The sequence below is a fragment of the Columba livia genome, chromosome Z (genome assembly GCF_036013475.1).
Source record: "Columba livia isolate bColLiv1 breed racing homer chromosome Z, bColLiv1.pat.W.v2, whole genome shotgun sequence".
In the NCBI taxonomy this organism is placed as follows: Eukaryota; Metazoa; Chordata; class Aves; order Columbiformes; family Columbidae; genus Columba; species Columba livia.
Genome location: NC_088642.1, coordinates 52,073,585 through 52,093,515, shown reverse-complemented (window position 1 = coordinate 52,093,515; position 19,931 = coordinate 52,073,585). Strand labels below are relative to the sequence as shown.

General features: G+C 38.7%; 1 protein-coding gene across 13 annotated transcripts in view; it reads left to right on the top strand.

Moving 5' to 3' along the window:
• The first annotated feature begins 766 nt into the window (after nucleotides 1–766).
• The window catches only part of ERCC6L2 (ERCC excision repair 6 like 2), an 80,267-nt gene continuing 61,102 nt past the window's right edge, over nucleotides 767–19,931 (top strand). For 10 of the 13 annotated variants that reach the window (XR_010468920.1, XR_010468919.1, XR_002418664.2 and 7 more), the window contains exons 1-9: nucleotides 768–1,226; nucleotides 4,699–5,120; nucleotides 8,060–8,179; nucleotides 9,688–9,881; nucleotides 11,981–12,142; nucleotides 13,368–13,575; nucleotides 15,003–15,143; nucleotides 16,762–16,875; nucleotides 18,389–18,508. Coding sequence is in view for 8 of the 13 variants with exons in the window: in XM_021293175.2 (XP_021148850.1) it covers nucleotides 1,208–1,226; nucleotides 4,699–5,120; nucleotides 8,060–8,179; nucleotides 9,688–9,881; nucleotides 11,981–12,142; nucleotides 13,368–13,575; nucleotides 15,003–15,143; nucleotides 16,762–16,875; nucleotides 18,389–18,508 (1,500 nt within the window). In the remaining 5 variants the exon portion in view is untranslated. Of the gene's footprint in view, nucleotides 1,227–4,698; nucleotides 5,121–8,059; nucleotides 8,180–9,687; nucleotides 9,882–11,980; nucleotides 12,143–13,367; nucleotides 13,576–15,002; nucleotides 15,144–16,761; nucleotides 16,876–18,388; nucleotides 18,509–19,931 lie in introns of all 13 variants that reach the window. The other 3 variants (XR_010468918.1, XM_021293172.2, XM_005506643.3) reach the window with 2 other exon arrangements.

Below are 19,931 nucleotides of genomic sequence, written 5' to 3'. Positions count from 1 at the left end.
GAGGTGGACTCGTTTTAGGAATTGGGCCTCTCTCTCTTAAGCATTTTCTCCAAACGCCAGATCTTGCTGCACATTCGGTTCTCACCACGTTCCAATCACACCACTGCGGTTTCTCCTCAGCACCATGCCATCAGCACTAGAGAGACCTTCCACTGCACTAGCTGTTCCTACTGCTTCCTTACCGCCATTTCTTCACAGAGGTGTTTGTTTGTTTGCTTGTTTTTCTGTTTGTTTAAATCCTTTACAGATTTTGCTACAAAAAAGGGCTGCATTAGGCGTAGACTCAGCTACGGTGTAGATTACACGGGTCAAGACGCCAAACCATTCCAGCTCGAGAAGCTACACTCTGCTCACTCTTCTTCACAGACCAGTGCACCACCACCACAGCTACCACACTCCCCACGGTGCGCTCTGGTGCAAAACCAAACTTCATTTGGTGTGGGCAGCACGGCCCTGCTGCACAGACCCCACTTGCTCCCAGCCCTGTGCTGAGCTACCGCGGGGACTCGCCTCACCACCACCCACGGCCGCCCTGGGGTCTCCGAGCGCAGCCGCAGCCCCCGGTCCCCTCAGAATGCTTCGCCACAGCGCTGCGCCGTACGAGGATGCCTTCGCCTTCCCCTTTCCCGTCGCCGGGTCTCGAACCCTGGTACCTCCCGGCCCGCTTCCCGCAACACCGCCGGCCAACCTCGCGATACCTCCCACCCCTCGCGTCTCACCGCCGGCTCCTTTAAGAAGCGCGTCCCGCCCGTCCCTCTTCTCGCGATACCGCCCCATCCCCGGTAACCCGGCAGTGGCGGAGCCAGCCGCGCCCCGTGCGGCGGGGGGCCCCGTCCCCGGGCACGGCTCCTGCCCCGCACCTCGCCAGGGGCTGGGGGCCGAGAGGTCTCCCTGGCGGAGGGGTTGGCCTGGCTGCCGTGGGGCCGCCTGTGGTGGGGGGGAACCGCCGGTGACGGGTTCCTTCCCCGCGGCGCTGTGAGGTGCCCGCCGGGTGTCTGCTCGACGCCCCCCGGGTTTCTTCAGCACCCGCCCGCTTGTGACTTGCCCGGGGGGCGTGCGGTGTCCAGCCGTGGGCGCCAAGCCGGCCCGCGCCCCCGTGCCGTGGCCGCGGGCCCCCAGAACGGCCGCCCGGTGGCGTCTGGGCCTCACCTGCCCCCGGGGGCCGCTGCCCGCGGGCCTGCTGGGCTTTGCACGGCCAAAGGTTAAAATGTGTGATGGTGACCCAGGTAAGCATCCTCCGTGTATCTCTCCAGAGCGGTGTTCACACTCATTACCGCTCTTTCACGTTTGCTCAGGTGCAGAATGAGAGCAGGTGTGGGAATTACACGGTGCTTGGTAACCCACGGCGGGTGCCCCAACACGGGCCGTGGGGTGGCTGGCCCGTGGATCTGGCTGGTACAGCACTGTGCCGTGGCCCTGAGAGGCCTCGCCTGACAGGGCTGAGGTGTCTGAATGGCCTAAGTATGGTGGTGGACATGTTCTAGAAATATCAAGTGGGAAAAGTCTAAATGGCTTCTGTTTATTCAGGAACCTGCATTTTGAGTTTGTTTATTGGAAAAAGTGGAAACGTGTGGTTAAGTGAATTTAAAATATCCTGCTTTGGCATCTTTTGGAAGAGAACATTTTGAGGGGTTTTTTCGCCTCTTATTTACCAACTTTGTTGCTAAGCATTACAACTTAAGAAGTGCAGTACTTTATAGTATCATTGAGTTTTGCTTTTACAGTCATTTATTGGAGTGTAAAAAATCCTTTGCGCTCTACATTAAGTGATCAAACCTCAGTAGTTAGCATTAATTTTTGATTTGCTTTATTGATCATAGAGAAGTAGGTGTTGAAAGGAGCTACTGTGTGACAGTCATACAGTTTATACATATGATGGCACATTTTTTTCAGCTGTGGTAGAAGGGGCATCATAAATATCAGCTTTGTTCACTGATGGCAAGTATACTGTACCCATGCTAGGAAGCCATACTAGATAATTTTCCTCACTTCTAAAGTTAGTATTCTACATAAATTATAGTTCTGGTTCAAACCCCAAGTTGTTAGTGTATCAGGCTAGTTAAAGTAGCAGTTTTTGCTTTGGTTTGTATAGCATTATTTTCTGGGATTTTGTAGTAATGGTGTCCTTAATGCCATTGCTTTTCTCTCCCCTTTACTTGTTTCGTTTCTTGTTTCTCACTAGGTTGGGAGTTTGGTAATACTGAAACTATTGCTCAGTGCAATTTTTTCCACCTTGCACCTGGGACTTTCATTCTGACAAGTCATATGCAACTCATTAAACTCAAGTACATGCTTGGTTAAAAACAAAGGCACTGTCAAATTGTAATTTTAACTTGAGAGTCTCTAGTGTCACATGTCACTTCAGATATTATTGTAAAAGAAAGTAATTGGGGAAATGCTTTCTTATTTTAAACTTTGTTTTGCATATTTAACAGTGTGCTGTATACCGCAGGTTTCATTTTCTCAGTCTTGCTTTGAGATTTTGAGAAATTGCCCAGAGACTTAGATGCTACTGGGAGAGGAGGTCCGTGTGTACTTTTAAAATTGATTTGAGCATGTGCAGGAAACAGTACAAATACCTTAAGAGACTAGTTATGTATGATTTGTTGAATATGCTGTCTGTACTTCACGCCTCAAGAAGATAGATTTGAGCTTCAAGTTTCTGAGAAGATCAGTGGGAATGGCTGAAGGTATGAAGTGACTTACGTACAGGTCACAGGGTGTGGGACTGAACTTCTGAAGTGAGGATGATGGGGGGCATTGTGAAGGAGATCTCCAAAATGATGAGTTTAACACAGGGGTCATGGTTTATGATTTTGTTAGTCTAGGAACTCACGAGCCATTGATTTAGGTTGTGGATCCAAGTTGATAGAAGGCAAAAACTTGACAGGTATTAGAGAGCAGAACTGCTAAATTTGTAGTCAGAAAACACCGAATGTAAAAAATCTGCCTGTGTTGAAGGGGGAATGGAGCTACTTGAAAGAGAGAAGTCCACTGGGGTTTGCTGAACAGACAACCCATGCCTGACCCAGGAAATCTCTGTACCTAAAAGAATACTTTCAGGCCAAAGAATTTTAGAAGAGAGGTATTCTCTATGCTTGTGCTATTTTTGTTGTTACTTGGATGTCAACTTAAGGTCACTTCTCGTTGCCCCATAGTGGGATACATGGATGTTTTTGTTTTAGTTTATATAGTTTAATTAATTATTAAATAGGAAGTATAGTTATCACCGATCTAACTGATACATTGTGGAGAATAATCCTGTGAGCGTACACTTGCAGGAGCTCAAAGAACTGGTGAGAACAACCTGTCTGCTCCATGAGATTTTTGCAGAGGCATAAAAATGAGGGAAAGTGAAGTTTCTTGCCTTCAGGACTCTTTTATTTTCCTTACCTCTGAAAAGTAACTGGGTTAACATGCCCGGAAAAGTGTACTACCACTGATCATAGGTATGAAGTATGATTACTTTGATCCAAGATTCTCTCCAATTTGCTCCTTCAAATAAAAACCTTAGGTGCCTCTCATTGCTTCTGATTATGACTTACGCAGAAGTATCAGAACCTATTCCAACAAATAGGTAAACAACAAAAGTACTGAAATGAATCATGTGTCCCTTTATGTGCTGTGGGACAGCTGAGCAGGGGAAGATTGGAAAGTGTTTCCATAAACTCAGAAGGACAACACTTCCTCAGTTCAGATTTGGAAAACTGTGTGTAACGATTATTTATGTCTTTACTGTGAAGAGTGGAGGCCTTGCTTTTTCTGATAGAGGTATTTTATTGGGTTTTTATTGTCAGTATGATGTGGATTCTTTGGACTCTGATACACTGATGTTCTTCATCTTTCTCTGTTAGCAGGGTACACACCATTTAAAAATAATCTTTGTGCATGAGATTTAAAAATGAGATAGCTGAAAATGAAGCAGTTCAGTCATCTCTGTGATTGTTTGATATGCTGTATTTGACATGCTGTATCAAAGCCTGTATTAAGGCAGTAGTGAGGCCACACAGAGGAACAGATTGTAACAGTTCCAGACTTGACATCTGTGTTAGCAGTTTACTGAGTAGTTAGCCACTTGGATGAACAGTGTAGGCAAACTATGTGCTACTGTGTGTTCTTGAAGTACACTTCTGTTGTTTTTAAATGTAAGTAGTTTTTTACTTGTTCCAGACTTAATTAGGAGAAAGGTGACATTTTGACTTTTTGCTATGTGATTATAATTCTAAAATAATTTACTAACACTGCAACACGAGGTTCAGGTAGGTCAGAAATGTGTCTAATACAGAAGGCCTTTTTGACTGGGTCATGTGGTCTATTCAGTGGACACTAGACATGCAGACATCAGTACATCAGTGTTGGACTGCGTGAAGCCACTGTGTAACAACTTAATACAGTAGAATTTGGCCTTTACATCAGATTTTTTCACGTAGACTTCCAGATATTTAAATATATATATTTTCAGATACCCAGATATAAAACTGCAGTGTTTCAGTGAACTGGAATTTTATGCCTGGCTCAGGATTCGGTTTAAACAGTAATCAGTATCCTGATTCTAGTGCGACCTTCAATAAAATGTTTTATCTTACAATGTATGCAGTTTGTTAAATAAATTTACATTCAATGTTTTAGTAGTGTGACAAAATGAAATACTTTGCACATTGGGCCAGTTTATCACTGTGTGTTTGTTTCTTTTTATAGATAATTGGCATATTGGGGAGAAATGCCTTGCCCCTTGTCTTGAAAATGGGAAACTTCATGAAGGAACAATATCCTCTATTGAAAAGGACAAGAATGGAAGATTATTTGCTGTTGTATCATTCTTGGAGTCTGAAGAAAGGCAAATACTAATAACTAAACTTCGTAGAGTCAAAGCCAGTAGAAGACCCGGCAAAAGCTTAATATTTGATGATGATCTGGAAAAGCCTTATTTTCCTGACCAAAATCTTCCATGTCCTGCAGTTGCTTTTAAATTATCTGACAGTGGTGATTTCATCCCTTATACAATTAACAGATATCTGCGTGATTATCAAAGAGAAGGAGCCCAATTTCTGTACAGACACTATGCTAATAAAAGGGGGTGTATTCTTGGAGATGATATGGGCCTTGGAAAGACAATACAGGTACTCTTTTTGATTTTAATGGTGAGATAATTGATTTTTTTTTTCAATGTTTTCTGTGAGTTGTAAATCTTTTTTAAAAATACCCTGTTTAAGAAATGCTATTTCAGTGGAGCTTAACCTCCTGTTGCTATTGTGGAATTGGAGGAGGCAGGACATGACTTTCTGGGACAGGACTTAAGCCAGGAGCCATTGCTGATTTAAGATTCACTCCTGACAGGTCACTAAACTGGGATGTGGCCCTTTTTAGTGTAAGCATGAGTAATTACAGTGGTTAAAATGTTAGTATTCATTTTATGTTGAATGTACTTTGAGAATTGTTGCCTGCGCATTGTGAAATTTGCACTGGAGCATACTAAAAGTACTTAGAGTCCTTATCTGACTTTAGCTCTTTAAATGTCTTTTTCCTTTTTTCCTGAAAACAAATAGTTTGACTGTACTGGGAACAAGAAGGAGCAGACACTTTTTTTTCCTATCTCTGGAAAAAGTGCTTAGATGTTCCGTGTTATTTTTAATCACTCTTTTGGAAACACAACTTGGGTTGATGAAAGGACAAAGTATAGCTCGATTTTTCCGTTATGCTTTGAATCAGTGTGGCCCAAATGATTATTTATTTTACTAAAACTAGGGTGGTTTTATGTTTGAAATTTCTCTTTCATTTTTCTGGTTTTAAGTTAGCAGCTTCAATCCTATGGTGGCTTGTCTTTGTGCTTCTCTCTTTTCTCCCTCTGTTCACTGACTAATACTAGCTGTAGTGTCTGTTGCCCTTCCATTTAGAAGAATGTCAATGGATCCTCTTCAGTGCAAAGAAGTACTATTTTGTAGCAAACTTGAGGAGTGAGTATGCTAAACTGGCAAAACTCTGGATAGAGTATTCAGAGGCGCATCATCGATGTGCAGCTGCTGCTGATCTGTTAACAGACTTTTATTAAACTGTATTCATTTACCTTGTGTTTTACTTAAGCTTGGCCATGTTTCATGTGTATGGCTGTCTAAGAATTCAGGAGATATGGAAGTTTGTGTCTAGTCAGAACTGCAAATAATCTGCTTTCATATGATCAGAAGCATCTATGTAAGGTAGTAGTAAAATATAGAGTAAAAAGTTGCGTTCTTCCTTATATCTCTTGTATGTCTTGAATCTCAGTGGATTCTGTAGTGACATGGTCATGTTTGTCACACAGTGACAGTGTTTTCCTCTGTGGAATTCACATCTGATGGTTATTTCTTTTCATCACAGTGTCAAGTTTGCAGAAGAAAGATGGAGGTTTTAAAGAATATGTTGTGTATTTTTTTTTTAATAAAACACAGTAGTTATCTTATTTGTGTTAAGCATGGGAAAGGCGGTTCAGTGAATATGAAGTAAAAGAGGATTTCACTCAAATTAGTATGTATAAAAGCATAAATGTTAGTTAAACTTTGAAGTAACTGATTTAGTCTTGTAGAAAACTTGTGTTATTCTTGTCAGTTCGTTGAACCTTATTGTTTCTGAATTATAGAATGATTTATGAGATAAAGACTTTGCTAGCAAACTTTTGTATTTTCATATTCTTTGTACTTCTGAACTTATCTTTGCTTAAATTGGATTAACTATATGTCTCTTTCATTTCAAGCTGAAGTTGAGGTGGAGGCAAGTAGAATAATGTCATTTCTCCTTGTGATTGCAGTAAGTTAGGTTCCTATGTAGGCCTTTAGGTTGCTTCCTTCCTTCCTTATGTGGAAGAACCAAAAGTTCATCAGCAGAGTTGCCCTTTTACAGCCTTTGCTATTGTTACAAATTTGTGATGCATAATTCTTCCAAAAATGGAGGATCTGAAAGACACATGGAGATATTATGTTCCATTGAATTCTATTCTTATTCTTGAAATGATGTTTAAAAAGTTAAACAACATGTGCAAACTCGCAGTTCCCCTTAGCCTCAGTTTATGTGAAATATTAGGTATAAAAATGTTTGGTTTTCTTTTCTACACATTTCTTTCCCACCCTGCAGCCCCAAATATGGTTGGTTTCCTCTCTCTTCTGCTCATCTACCTTTACTTTTCTCAGGTATTTTTCGTGCACTTCTGCACTCCTGGCTGTCTCCTTTTTTTCCTCCATCGTTACAGAGCAAAAGCTCTGGAAATTTCCTCTTCTTTTGGAAGCTGACACTTTATAGCATTACCTCTGCCCTGCTCTGAGCAGCTGTGTAGCAGCTGCAAAAAGGAAGTGGCTGGAGCTGCCTCCTCCAAGTAAAGGAAGCCTTTAAAAGAAGGGCACCTCTCTGGTGGTGCATCTGGTCCTTGCTGCCACTTGGCATAAATGGTATCCATGGCACTAAGTGGATTTTGTGGATTTATATGTTCTGGTCAGACATCTGTGCTGTTATCAAAGGGAAATCTCCTTAACTGATTTGAGGTTGATGAGAGAATATAGCCCAAACACAACAGAATGAACAGGTTTTGAAGTTAACAACAAGAACTGAAAGGAATGGAACATTTGGAAGATGACATGTTAGTAAGAATCTAACCTCTAGTTTGAACTTCTTTCTTTTGCAGAAGTAGTGTTGGGAGTATAGTTAGTAAGTATCTCTTCTTTCTGTTTTCTTGTGTGAGATTCAGGTGTCTTGAGAGTGGAGAAGAACTGCAAGGCATAACTCATCTCTAGTTTTTCCTGGCTCATTCATAGTCTCCTCCTTATTTTTGGGACTTTTCCACTTAGAGGATGAAAGAGTAAAATAGAGCAATTAATTGTTCTTGTACTGAATTCAGGATTCTCCAAGTGGAGGGGTTCCCATTTTAAAAACAGATCTATTTAAAACAAACACCCCAAACAAAAAATCCAGTCCCCCCACAAACCACCTTACTAAATCCCATCCAGGATTTCATCCTAAATGTTTGTTTTCAGTGGAACTCAATTTATGTTTGCATTTTTGTAAATGATCACTGAGAATTATTTTCTTTTTCAAGGTCATTTCGTTTTTGGCTGCAGTATTGCACAAAAAGGGAACACGTGAGGATATTGAAAACAATATGCCAGAATTTTTACTGAGGACAATGAAAAAAGAATCTAAATGTAACCCCAAGAAGGTACAGTTTTTAGTAATACAAGCATAATTTTTTTGTAAAAGACAATACTTGATCTGTTGTTTGCTTTAGAAGTTTATATTCTTTTAAAAAATTCTGCTACTTCGGTAGATTAGGGGTTCATGGTCATACTGGTAGTGTTAGGGGAGCCTTCAGTTTTCCAGAGTGTCATAGTACATTATCTGGCTGTCATAGTCTAATCTGTTAGTACTGTTGATTTGCACTAACACAGAATATCAGGAAATATCTGGATGAGATTTGTGGCCAGAGTACTTTGGAAGGCCCATGTCAGTGAGTAGAAAAACTGTGGTTTTGTGTGATTGTGTTTCTAAAGTACAAAAAGTATACTTGTCTATTTTAACAGGATATTTAAAGAATTAGGGTAAACAAATGTATTTGGAAAATTTATTTCTAATATTCTTGTGATGTGGCATATATTCTTGAATGACTGTCATAATGTCAGATGTAAGTCTGACTCATAATCTAGGTAATCAAATACAGTACAGCAAGTAAAGATACATGTAGAAGTTCTATGTGAATGAGAGAAATCTGAAGATCATTTTAGTTTTACCCATCACAGGTCTCATACAATTTCTGTTTTCTGTTGCTGTTTTTATTTTATTGGACTAATTGGAATATTCGAGTAGCAGAATGGTCGATATGACTGTAGCTCTGTGAATAATGGATACAGGTTTCTCAGGAAATACAGGCAGAGAGGAAGAGGTGAAAGGATAGTACTTCATGTGAAAACAAACAAAAAAATGAACAATGAAAAAAGGGAATGCTTCTGACTGGGAATATGAGAAGAATTCTTTCACTTTGAGGACAATTAAGCATTGCAACCAGGTCACAGAGAGAGGTTGTGGACCACTCTGGATCCTTGGGGGAACTCAGGAAGACCTGAGTTGGGAAGGCCCTGAATGACCTAATCTAAATTCAGTGTTGCCCCTGCTTTGCCCAGAAGGTTGGGCTACAAACTTCCTGAGGTCCCTTCCCACCTCACTGATTTTATTATTCTATGATACTGAATGAGTTGTATGAGAGATTTTAAATTGTCAAACACTATCCAGGTCTTCCTGTTTTGAAGTTATATAATAACTAGACTTGTGAATTGGAGGAAGCTGCTTACCCTCTTCATCTTTTTGTTTTCTCCATCTGTAAAACATTTTATGGTATACAGATATTGATGCTATAACAAAACAAAGTGATAGTATCTCATGTCCTATTGCAGTTGTTAAAGTATAATTTGAGTAAGTAGCACTACTTTGGTATTTTTTTTTTTTAGTTTTATGGTAGTTTTCTTCTGTATTATTTACATCCTCTGAGTAAACTGATTACTTTTGAATTTATATTGACTCTTCAGATATTTTCTATACTATCCTTTGAAGTGACAGAATGAAACAGTTAAATGTTCAAAGCAGTAAAATAAATATCAAGATTTTGACTTTCCTTATTGAGAAAGTGCTGTGTTGTAGTTTTTCCAGTAATACTATACATCTGTTTGTTTTCAGACTTTCCTCATAGTGGCCCCTCTTTCAGTGCTTTACAACTGGAAGGATGAGTTAGACACATGGGGGTACTTTAAGGTTTGTGTCTTACATGGCAGTAAAAAAGATGATGACTTGAATCGCATCAAGCAAGGGAAATGTGAAGTTGCCCTTACAACATATGAGATACTGCGCCTATACTTGGATGAATTTAACAGGTAATGATTTTAATGTATTCTTCCACACACAGAAGTTTGGCTGTCTACTTGCAACTACTTATTCTTTCTGTTTATTAAATCCAATGACTCACTGTGTGGAAGAGGAGAATCCCATTTAACTATCTTCAGGACGGTTACCCTATACTAGCTTTGTAGTGGGATGCTTGGGAGAAGTGTTTGAGTAGTTTTCATAAAGCTAGACTTTGCACTTCATGAAGTGTTCTCAAAAATATGCAGGAATTGCCTGCCTGAAAACTGGTGGTAGCTAAAAGATATGCAGAAAGTGTTTCTATCTTTCAGTACAGTGCAAAGGAAAAAAGAAATCTGGATTCTTTAGCAAATGTTCAAAAGATATTTTCCTTGTTATTTGAACTTTTCACCAGCTTCATGAAATTAATGAGTCCTAAAACCTTTGTGATACAAGATATGTGTGTGTGTATAGTTTTAAATACATGATGGACTTAGAATGAAGGTCTTTCTGACAGCAGATTGTATGAGAAATCCTGCTTTCTTTACTCCATAGCTGTCAGCATTTTCAAACTACAAGTTTTACCTTTCCTTTGGCTGTGTTCGGGAGTACTTAGCCTTTCACCTGACCCTGGTGGTCCCTTTATGCCATCTTGAAGTAGGGTACCAGTTGTGTAAAGAGCTAGTAGTAGCAGCCTGCTCTTAGCAGCTGGTGTTGTACAGCAGGTCTGCTGGTCTTGTTGGTTTAGGTATTGGGAAAGGTTCAGGCCCCAGAGACAGTCCTAGTGGTCTGGACAGCCATCACTAAAACAGTCAGATCTCCATCTCTCTCCCTGCTTAGGTCTGAAAAAGACCTAACGCAGTTGCGTTAGTAGTACCCTAATTCATACTATTGCCTTTCTGAGGAGCCCTTCAGTGTTGGTTGTTGAATAAACCGTGATCAGGAAATAAGTGCATGTGCAGAGCTGATCTGATGTGTGACTTGCTGCTTGCAAGTATATTGCTTCAGCATACAGATTTACCAGACTCTCTCTTCAGACCATGTGACTGGCTGGGCATATGATCTTGACACTAGAAGAGGCTATGTGTCTTGCTTAGCTAGAATGATGGATTTCCCTCAAAAACTAGTCTTAAATAATTCATTGTCAGTAATAAGAATACACAGGCTCAGTTGCACAGGTAAATCGTCATGAGAGATTTAGTTGAAGTAGCTCATGGTCATCTCTTAGGCTCCTTTGAGAAACTCCAATTCTTAGCAGATGTTAGGAATGTAAGGAGCTCAAGTATGAATGAATGTATTTAGCAGACATCAAAAGTGCCACAAAATCAGCCTTCAGATTAGTGACCTAGGTGCAGCCTGTTCAGGAAAGAGCTTTCCTTCTAAACATGTCTGTTTCAGCTTTTTGCTGTTTGAAATGTCATCCAAATGGATATATGATTTTGTTCCGAAATTTTCCTATATAAAAAGTGATCTCGTAAAGTTGATACATCTCTTCCTAAGGACTTGATGACTTAAATTAATACCACAGTATAGAGGTCATTCTACCTCCAGATTTTATGTTTGTTTATGTTGGCTACAAAAATATCTTTTGGTCCCTGCTTCTAGATATATTCTTCCTAGTCACAAATTGTGCCAAATTGGTATTGTATAGATATTAAAGAAGTTGAGTGATGCTTTCACGTAGGAAACCATATATATTGAAATGCTTCTTCTAGTTAAACTGGATAGGTTCCTTTGGGAAAATGAAGCATACCTGTGTTAAGCATGTTTCAATAGTTTACCTTTGGAGATTTTTATTTTTATTTTTTTTAATTTTTCTAAATCTTATGAGTAGAATTAGCACCACTGGGATGTGCTGTATTGATTGCTCCAGAGATTGAAAGCTACTTTCTTCACAGAAAGCATTTGATATAGTTAACGGTAGTTCATTTGCTATGTAGTTTAGCCGTTGTATTCAACTATGGCATAAACAGAATATAAAGGAACGGAGTAGTATAATACAATGTAAAACAGGAAAATAAAAAAATAAGTATTTTATAATAATCACAGCTACTTGTCTGACTTCACTTCTTACGTTCATGTGGGATGATAAGTAGTTTCAGTTAATACAATATTTTTTGTTGATTTGCAGTGTAGAATGGTCTGCTGTGATAGTGGATGAAGCACACAGAATCAAGAATCCGAAGGCTCAAATAACTCAAACCATGAAGTCATTAAAGTGCAGTGTTCGCATAGGTCTTACTGGAACCATTCTTCAAAACAATATGAAGGAACTTTGGTGTGTTATGGACTGGTAAATAATTTTTTTTTAATGGTTAAACACCTCTATATGTTAACCATATAATGGAGCTAGGAGAGAGCTGGATGATATGGACCCATCTGTGTCAAAAAAAATGAAAAGAACAAACCACAACCCTCCCCTCCAAAAATCCCATAATGTTTTGTGAAAATGTGTGTTTTTGCAATACATCTATGAATGTGAGCTCCTGGTATGAATTTTGCAGTTATTTAATATGTTTGGAGCTCCTGCTATCTATCAGGCTTCTTTAGGGAATCTGGGAAACTGTTTGTTTGTTTGTTTTTTACCCAGTATGTTTAGCTTTCTTTTCTAAAGACTTTTTTCTTCTGTCTTCTGCACAGTAGATAGAAAATCACTGTGCAACTTTGAACAATGTTGTGCCTTTGCTCTGTGCAATATGTGCAGGTCACTCTGACTTGGAAGATTAAAGAAATAATATTTTGCTGCTTTTCAAAATGCACAAGTGCATGTATTTGCAAAGCACAGTCTTGTCCAGGGAAACTTTTAATTGAGAGGTGGAAATAACTCTAGATGTAAATCTTCACACAGGAGACTTACTATGGATGCTTTACAGAGGAGGAACAAATCAAACGGACCTGAAATATAAGGATATACAGATTGAAGTGAAATATTAGGAAAAAAATACTTTAACAGTAAGCTTAGTGTTGCATTTGGTCCATTAAAAGTATGCTGATGTTGTTAATAGGTTGTTAAAATATGTATTGTTGCCAATGATTACTAAATTCTTTTTTGCTATTGGGTTTCTTAAGATTTTATTTAGTAAATTGGAGTATCTGCACAACCTGATTTTAACAAAAACAGTAAAAACTGAAAACATGACTGCTTAGCTTCTAATTTAGGGTCCTGAACAGTAGCAGCCCTGTAGTTTAGAGGTTCTGTATGTTTGTGACTTCTATTGGTTTGCTGAGCTTTTGTTTTTCTGGAGATGGCAACCAGTTTCCTAAGGGAAATCTCTTAACATTTGAGGATCACAGAAAGTAAGTGACAAAATGTCATGTCGGGAAGTAGTATATGTTTCTATTTATATACACCTTTTAAAATTCATTTCTCTAGTAATTGTTACTTTAAGATCTCTTGCTGTTAGCCAGAAACAATTTATGGTATGCTTTTAATCAGTGGAAAAGGATAGTCTGACTTGGAGTAAAGAAAATGCTGTTATTCCTTCACATACCTCCTACCCCCTTTTGTTTTTTAACAGGGCTGTACCGGGACTTTTGGGTAGCAGAATACATTTCAAGAAGAAATTTTCTGATCCAGTGGAGCATGGCCAGAGGCACACTGCAACTAAAAGAGAGCTGGCAACAGGTCGTAAGGCCATGGTGAAGCTAGCAAGAAAAATGTCTGGCTGGTTTCTGAGACGTACCAAAGCGCTTATTAGTGATCAGTTGCCGAAAAAGGAAGACAGAGTAAGAGTGCCTGCACATTTCAAATACTATGCTAGTGAATATCTCTCTTTTTTTCTTTGTGTGTGTGTGTGCTTTCTCTTTCGTTGTGCCTGTATTACTGTATGGTTTCCTTTTGGACTTATGAACTTCAGAAGAATCCAGAGCCTTGGAAAAAATGCACATGCAGTAGTGTGCTTTGTTCACGTAATTACTATGATTGCATGTTGAAATGGAGTTAATCAAGCATGAAAACGCTCAGCTAGACTTCTGACTAGTGATTTACACATCTGTTTTATGTGCATGTTTGTACGTATGTGTGCAAACCCAATGCAATGTATGTAAATCTCTTGAAATTCTGTGTAGGACTTCTGAATTTGCAGCTTGATACTTTGTGCGTGGAACAGTATGCTTTTCATTTTTAACTCCCTCATTTTCAATCACTAAATAAAAGAAAACCCTTCAAACCTAAAGCTGATTGTTGATAGGTCTGTAATCCGGTTCATCTAATGCTGTTGTCAACATTATATGAAATGATAATACTTTGGCTATAGCTAAGAGTTCTGAGAAATTCTTATTGCCTATATTTGTGGTTTCCTTCTAAGTAGGCAAATACATTATTTTGCAGCTGTTTTTTTTCAAAATTTGATATTTATTCCTTATCTTTAGTGTATAATAATGTTATCTAAACTGTCTTCTGAAGGAAAGATTAAAACAAACGTCAGTCAATTGCTTTTCTAAACCTTGCAGGTTTTTTTTCTTTCTATTCTCTTGTTGATGTGAGTATATGTTCAAGTTACTGCTGTATTATTATAGCTCAGCATGGTGCTGCTGCTGTGTGGGTGGCCTAGGTTAAGGAATGATCTTGGGATTTCTGTCTCCTGCTGCTTAAGACTAAAGATGTCATGGAGATGCCACCCATGGTCTCTAAGAAGAGGGATAAGAGTTTTGGCCATAGCACTGTGTAGATCTCTGCCTTTTCATTGCGTATTTTGTTTGTCCTGCTTGTGGCAGTGCCCTACAAAAGCTAGTGCCTAAAAGAGGAAAGGGCAAATTAAGCAACTGGCAAAGCAGAGGGGAACCCGTAATTACAATTATGCATTTATTTCTCTCACTCTTCCTTCTTCCTCCTACACCTCCACAAAAATAATACTGAAAGGTTTATAGAAACCTAACAGCAGGTTCTTGTGGCTTGCCATTGATACTCTTTGTAGAATTTTCAGAGGGGATGAAATAAGTATACATATATTTTGGCTACAGTTTCATGCTACTTTGGTGTCAAGATCCACATTTTTTCATTTGGTGGTAGAATAATTTCCTGTAATCTTTTAAGAAAATATATTCATGTTTTCTACTTTTTTTCAGTGTTCTATGTTTTTTTGCTGCAGTGTTCTTTTGCTTTTCACTGTGTACTGCACATAATTGTGTTTTTGGGACTCTCTCTTTGGCAGATGGTGTACTGTTCCCTGACTGAATTCCAGAAAGCCGTTTACCAGGCTGTGCTAGAGACAGAGGATGTAAGTTTAGTATTACGAGCAGGAGAGCCCTGTAGCTGCAACAGTGGCCGTAGGAGGAAGAACTGTTGTTACAAAGTAAGAACTTGCACTCTTTGGATTTTAGAACATAGTCCTCCTGGTTTTCTTGAGAAACTCTGCCAATGAAGAGCTGATTGAAATGGCTGTGTGGTTGTAAGCCACATGTTTGGGAAATCCCAACTGGACACTTGGGTGGCTGCATCACAGGTGTGAGGGAATTTGACACTTTGGGACTACAGCAAAGCTGCTTTGCATGCACTGGGCAGGTGGTTGTTGTTTATGCAGCAAGTTCTAGATGTGTTGTATTAATAACGGCACCTGTGATATAGTTGATGTTGGCGAGGGTTGCATTGGGATGTTCAGTATGTGGGAGGTGTGCTGCTCCTGTGTGCCTGAGGCAGTCCATGCAGAAGCTGCAAATAGGAGACATCCTGGACCCAGCAGTTTGTCTGGGTTTTTCTTGTGCTAAAACTGCAGTTGTATTGTGCCTTTCTTTGCCACTAAACATACTCATTGCTTTGCTTCACTGAAGGGAGAACTGTGACAGTAGCCATAGAGCCTAAGCAGAATTTTGTTGACAATTAACAGATTTGCAGATTTTTTTTCTATCTTCTCTGGATTTCTTTAACACTTGGTTAGTCTAGCTTTGTATTTGTTTTGTGTTGCTCCGTACGCTCAGATTAAACACGGCTTTTAAAGATTTAGAAGCGTATGTGTCATACTTGCTTCTTCCTATTTTACTTCTGGCCTGTTTTGATTCCTGTATAGTGTGGTGGTGTTGGTTGTGGGGTTTTTTTGTTTGGTTTTAATTTTGTTTGTTTTGTTTTGTTCGTTGGTGGGGTTTTTTGATTGTGTTTTTTTTTTTTCCTTCCAAATGATGCAGCTTATTCATTCTTCTGCATCTTTCTTTAAAAACAATCTGTGTATCACCCTGTTTAGTATTCCATGGATACTAGCATTAGTTCTTTGCTTGCTTCTGCTTCTCATGACATTTTGTAGAAAATTTAAAATGCTGTTGAACTTGCTTCACAAAGGGCAGTAGGCAAGCCTGCAGATACTTAAGTGGTTTTTATGGACTGTTCTATTCCAAAGTTAACCATGAAAATCAGTCACTTGATAAGGGAAAGGAAATTTAATGTTGGTCAAATCAGCCAACCATATGAGAAAAATAGCTGCTGCTGTTGCTGCTGCTGCATTGTATAATGTTTGAAGTTGGTTGAATTATATTACTTGAGATGTTTATAAAACTTTATACATTTTTGCTGTAGAGAAAAGTAAAGTTAGAAGTTGTAGGGTATGAAGTCATTTGAACAGCTCTGGTTTGATTTACATTTAAAGCAGTTATGAAGTTACTGTCTTTTTGTCTACCAAGGAATTCTTAGTTATCTTAGTAATTTCTGTAGCTACCACACTATCTGAAATGTTTAGCAAACTATAACTCATGGGTTTTTTTTCTTTTTGACAAAATGTTTCTTATTAATAGGATTACAAAGCTGAGGAATAATATAACTTGATGTATTTTTGTTAAAAGCCCAGTATGTCTCTTTGGGATCAATTATGGTACTACTTAGAATTGCTAATGCATTAAATTTTTTAAGAAGAGAATTTATTTTAGATTATTTCTCTGTTTAGGGAGCATTTGTTTGCATAAACTTTTTTTTTTTTCCTTATGTAGGTAAATGCTCATGGTGAAACAATTAAGTCACTGCGCTTCAGTTACCTGACAATCCTACGAAAGGTTGCAAATCACGCTGCACTCCTGCAGACAGACAACACTAGCAAGCAGCAGGTTAGTTTCACAAGTATCTAAATAATGGACTTACAGAAAATAGGATGAAAACTCTCGAATAAAAGATGCTGCTGGCCTCCTTTTTTATTTTAACTAACTGAAATGAAGATGTTTTGCAAAATTCCTTTTCCATTCAATAATTCAATGTACAGCCCTTACAGATACAAATGTTATGCACCAGTATATTAATTTAGTTGATGCATATCTAAAAATAAATGCAATAGAAATGCTGAAGATCTTTGCGGGGGGAGTAATTTTTAGTGATTTCCAATAGTGACTTTTCTGTTTGATTTGTCACAAGTACCTAGTAGGAGAAATATCTTTTTGTAAATAAATAATAGGCAACAAGAACATGGGTTTTTTTCCCTCTTGTACTTTGTATTCAAAGATGAGCTTCTTTAAATAATGACAAATATGTTTTAGTAGAAAATGTTTAACAAGAGAATAGTATAATTTTGTGTCGTTGCTGTGGCAAGTAAGCTACAAGACCCACAAATTGCAAAGTTTTAAAAAATGCTTATATTTGATCTTTCGGATTCAAGAAAGAGCAAAAGGTTGTAGGGATGTTACCACTTCCTCTCAAACACCACAAAAGAATGGAAATGAGAAAATCCTAGCTAATTTTGGCAAGTTGGTTCCATTAAACCAGTTTTGCTTTTTAGGAAATGTTACTGATAGTGTCTGGGCCCTTCTATGCAGTGTATACCCAAATGTTTTCATTGGGAGTTTTTTGTATATTGTGTATGTAGTTTTTGTTGTAATAACTTTTGAGTGTTAAAATAGCAACTGAAATAAGAACATGTAAGTATTCTGAGACTTACTGTCTTTTACTGCATACAGCATTAGTAACCTTTTGAAAATCTACTGTAAAAAAACCCGTGATATTTTGTAGTATTTCTTACCTGTAGTGCTAAAGTCCATCACATGTGTTATTCTTAGGTAAGAGATGAGATCTTTTCTGCTCTTCTGGAAAAGCAGGCCTGAAGTGTGTAGTCCCATTCAAGTTCAGAGCTACCCAAATTCTAACAGTTGAGCTTCATGTTGCTTTTGAAAGTTTAAATGCATTTCTTGTATTGTGTTTTGTTGTATCAGTGGGACAATTTGTAATTCTCATATTGTCTTATCATCCCAGATGGTCAAGAGAAGTGCCAGTATGTAACTGTTGGATAATGCAGACTTGGAGCCAACAGAGTGCTTGAGTCTGACAATTCTGGCTAGTCCTATATCAGTCTCTGCTCAGAATAAATTTTTGACATGTCTTACTCTAGTATCTCAAGTCCACAATTTCAGCTTGAGATCCTCTTTCTTTTTTCAATGAAACAAATCAAAACACACAGGAAATGTTTTATCCATTGCTTCTCTAGTGAACTGAATAAAAACACGTAACTCTTTCTGCTTGAGTTACTTCAACACATCACTTGTTTCAACCTGTTTAACTGCTTGTATGGCTTACTGGTATCCCAATGTAGCTCTAATTTTTAATGGCTATTCAAACTTTCTGTTTTTGTTTCAGGAAGCACATATCAAACGGGTGTGTGCCCAGGTATTTTCCAGTTTTCCAGATTTTGTGCAGTTAAGCAAAGATGCAGCCTTTGAAACAATTTCAGATCCAAAGTACAGTGGAAAAATGAAGGTAAACCTGTTCTTTAGAAGAAAAATAAGTATTAGTAATAGTAATAGATCTGTTGCTGTAGTAAATGGATGTAAGAAAATGTACATCTAATAGTTACAGTTTTTTAATCATTCTGTTTGTGGTGGTGGGTGGCACAGCAGGTATCTTCTGTCGTAGCTTAAGGTGCCTCTGGACAGAGACAGGATAAGAGTGGTCTGTGACGCTAAGGTATCCTAAGATGTTAGCTTCACATATGCAGTGCAAGGCATAGAAATGACCCTTACAGTCAAAGGGGTTAGGGTCGCAATACTATGACACATAATTCCATGAAACCATGGACTCAGTGACAGGAACATTTGAGAAAGTCAAAAGAGAACAAACCAAAATTGTTATGGAGTTAATGATTTGTGTACACCTTCAGTATTGTGGGTAGTTCCAGTCCCTCTTCTCAAAAAGCTTATGTTAGATCTTCCAAGGTTCAGAGAAGGGCCACGAAGGTGATCAGTCCTGTGGGACAAAAGCAGCCAAGCAGGCTGGGATTCTCCAGCCTGGAAAAAAGTCTTAGGATGAATGTGACACCAAATGAATCCAATCGGAGCCACACTAAAGATTAACAAAATAAAGATGTTTAATGTAAACCTGTTTAAACTTCTTACCTGAGAAACTGTGAATGTCTCTGATTTCAGAGGGGAGCTGGATGAATAACTGACAAAGATGTCTAATGTAGCTAATTAAAAAGAGAACCATACTAGGTTTAAGAGTTCCTGAGCTGAGAGTAGCTGGAGGGTGAGGAGCTCTTTTTGTTCCCTATGAACTCGGATATTCACAATTGCTGGTTGGGACTGGTTGGAGGGGCAGTGGTAGGACCACTTTTTTCTTACAGCAATGGGCGTTGTCATTTTATTGATTAATTTTTATGCAAGCAACTTATTTTCTGTTATTGCGTACGTGTGAGAGGCCTGCATATTTGTTTTGTTATGTACTCTTAATTATCTCATGAAAGTCAATTTTATTGTTAATTAACTACCAGCAAATACTTAATACATACATGTGAAAACAGTCCATGATCTTCAGTGGTGCTTATGAATCTCTTTTATTGGTTGAAACTAATATTTCTTTCTCTTGAAATTGGTATTTTGGGGCTATTTATACTTTGCTCCAGCATTGCCTTACAACATTTTCATTCTGTGTGTTTGACAGAGTAGTGAACAACACAAGCAAGCAAAAAAGGTTGAGTTAAGGCAGAGATTCAAACATCATGTGGCTTTACAGCCTGCAGCTTACAAAGCTACCTGTTTGGAGGAACGTCTTGCAAACTGTGGCCAGAAGTCTGAATTGTTTCTGGGACACTGTAGGTTGCAGTGTCTTCTGAGGTGTGCAGCTGGCTGTGGCTGTGTGGGTTGGTTGTAGCCTTGGCTGTGTTCAGTGGCCTGGGGTGGCAAGA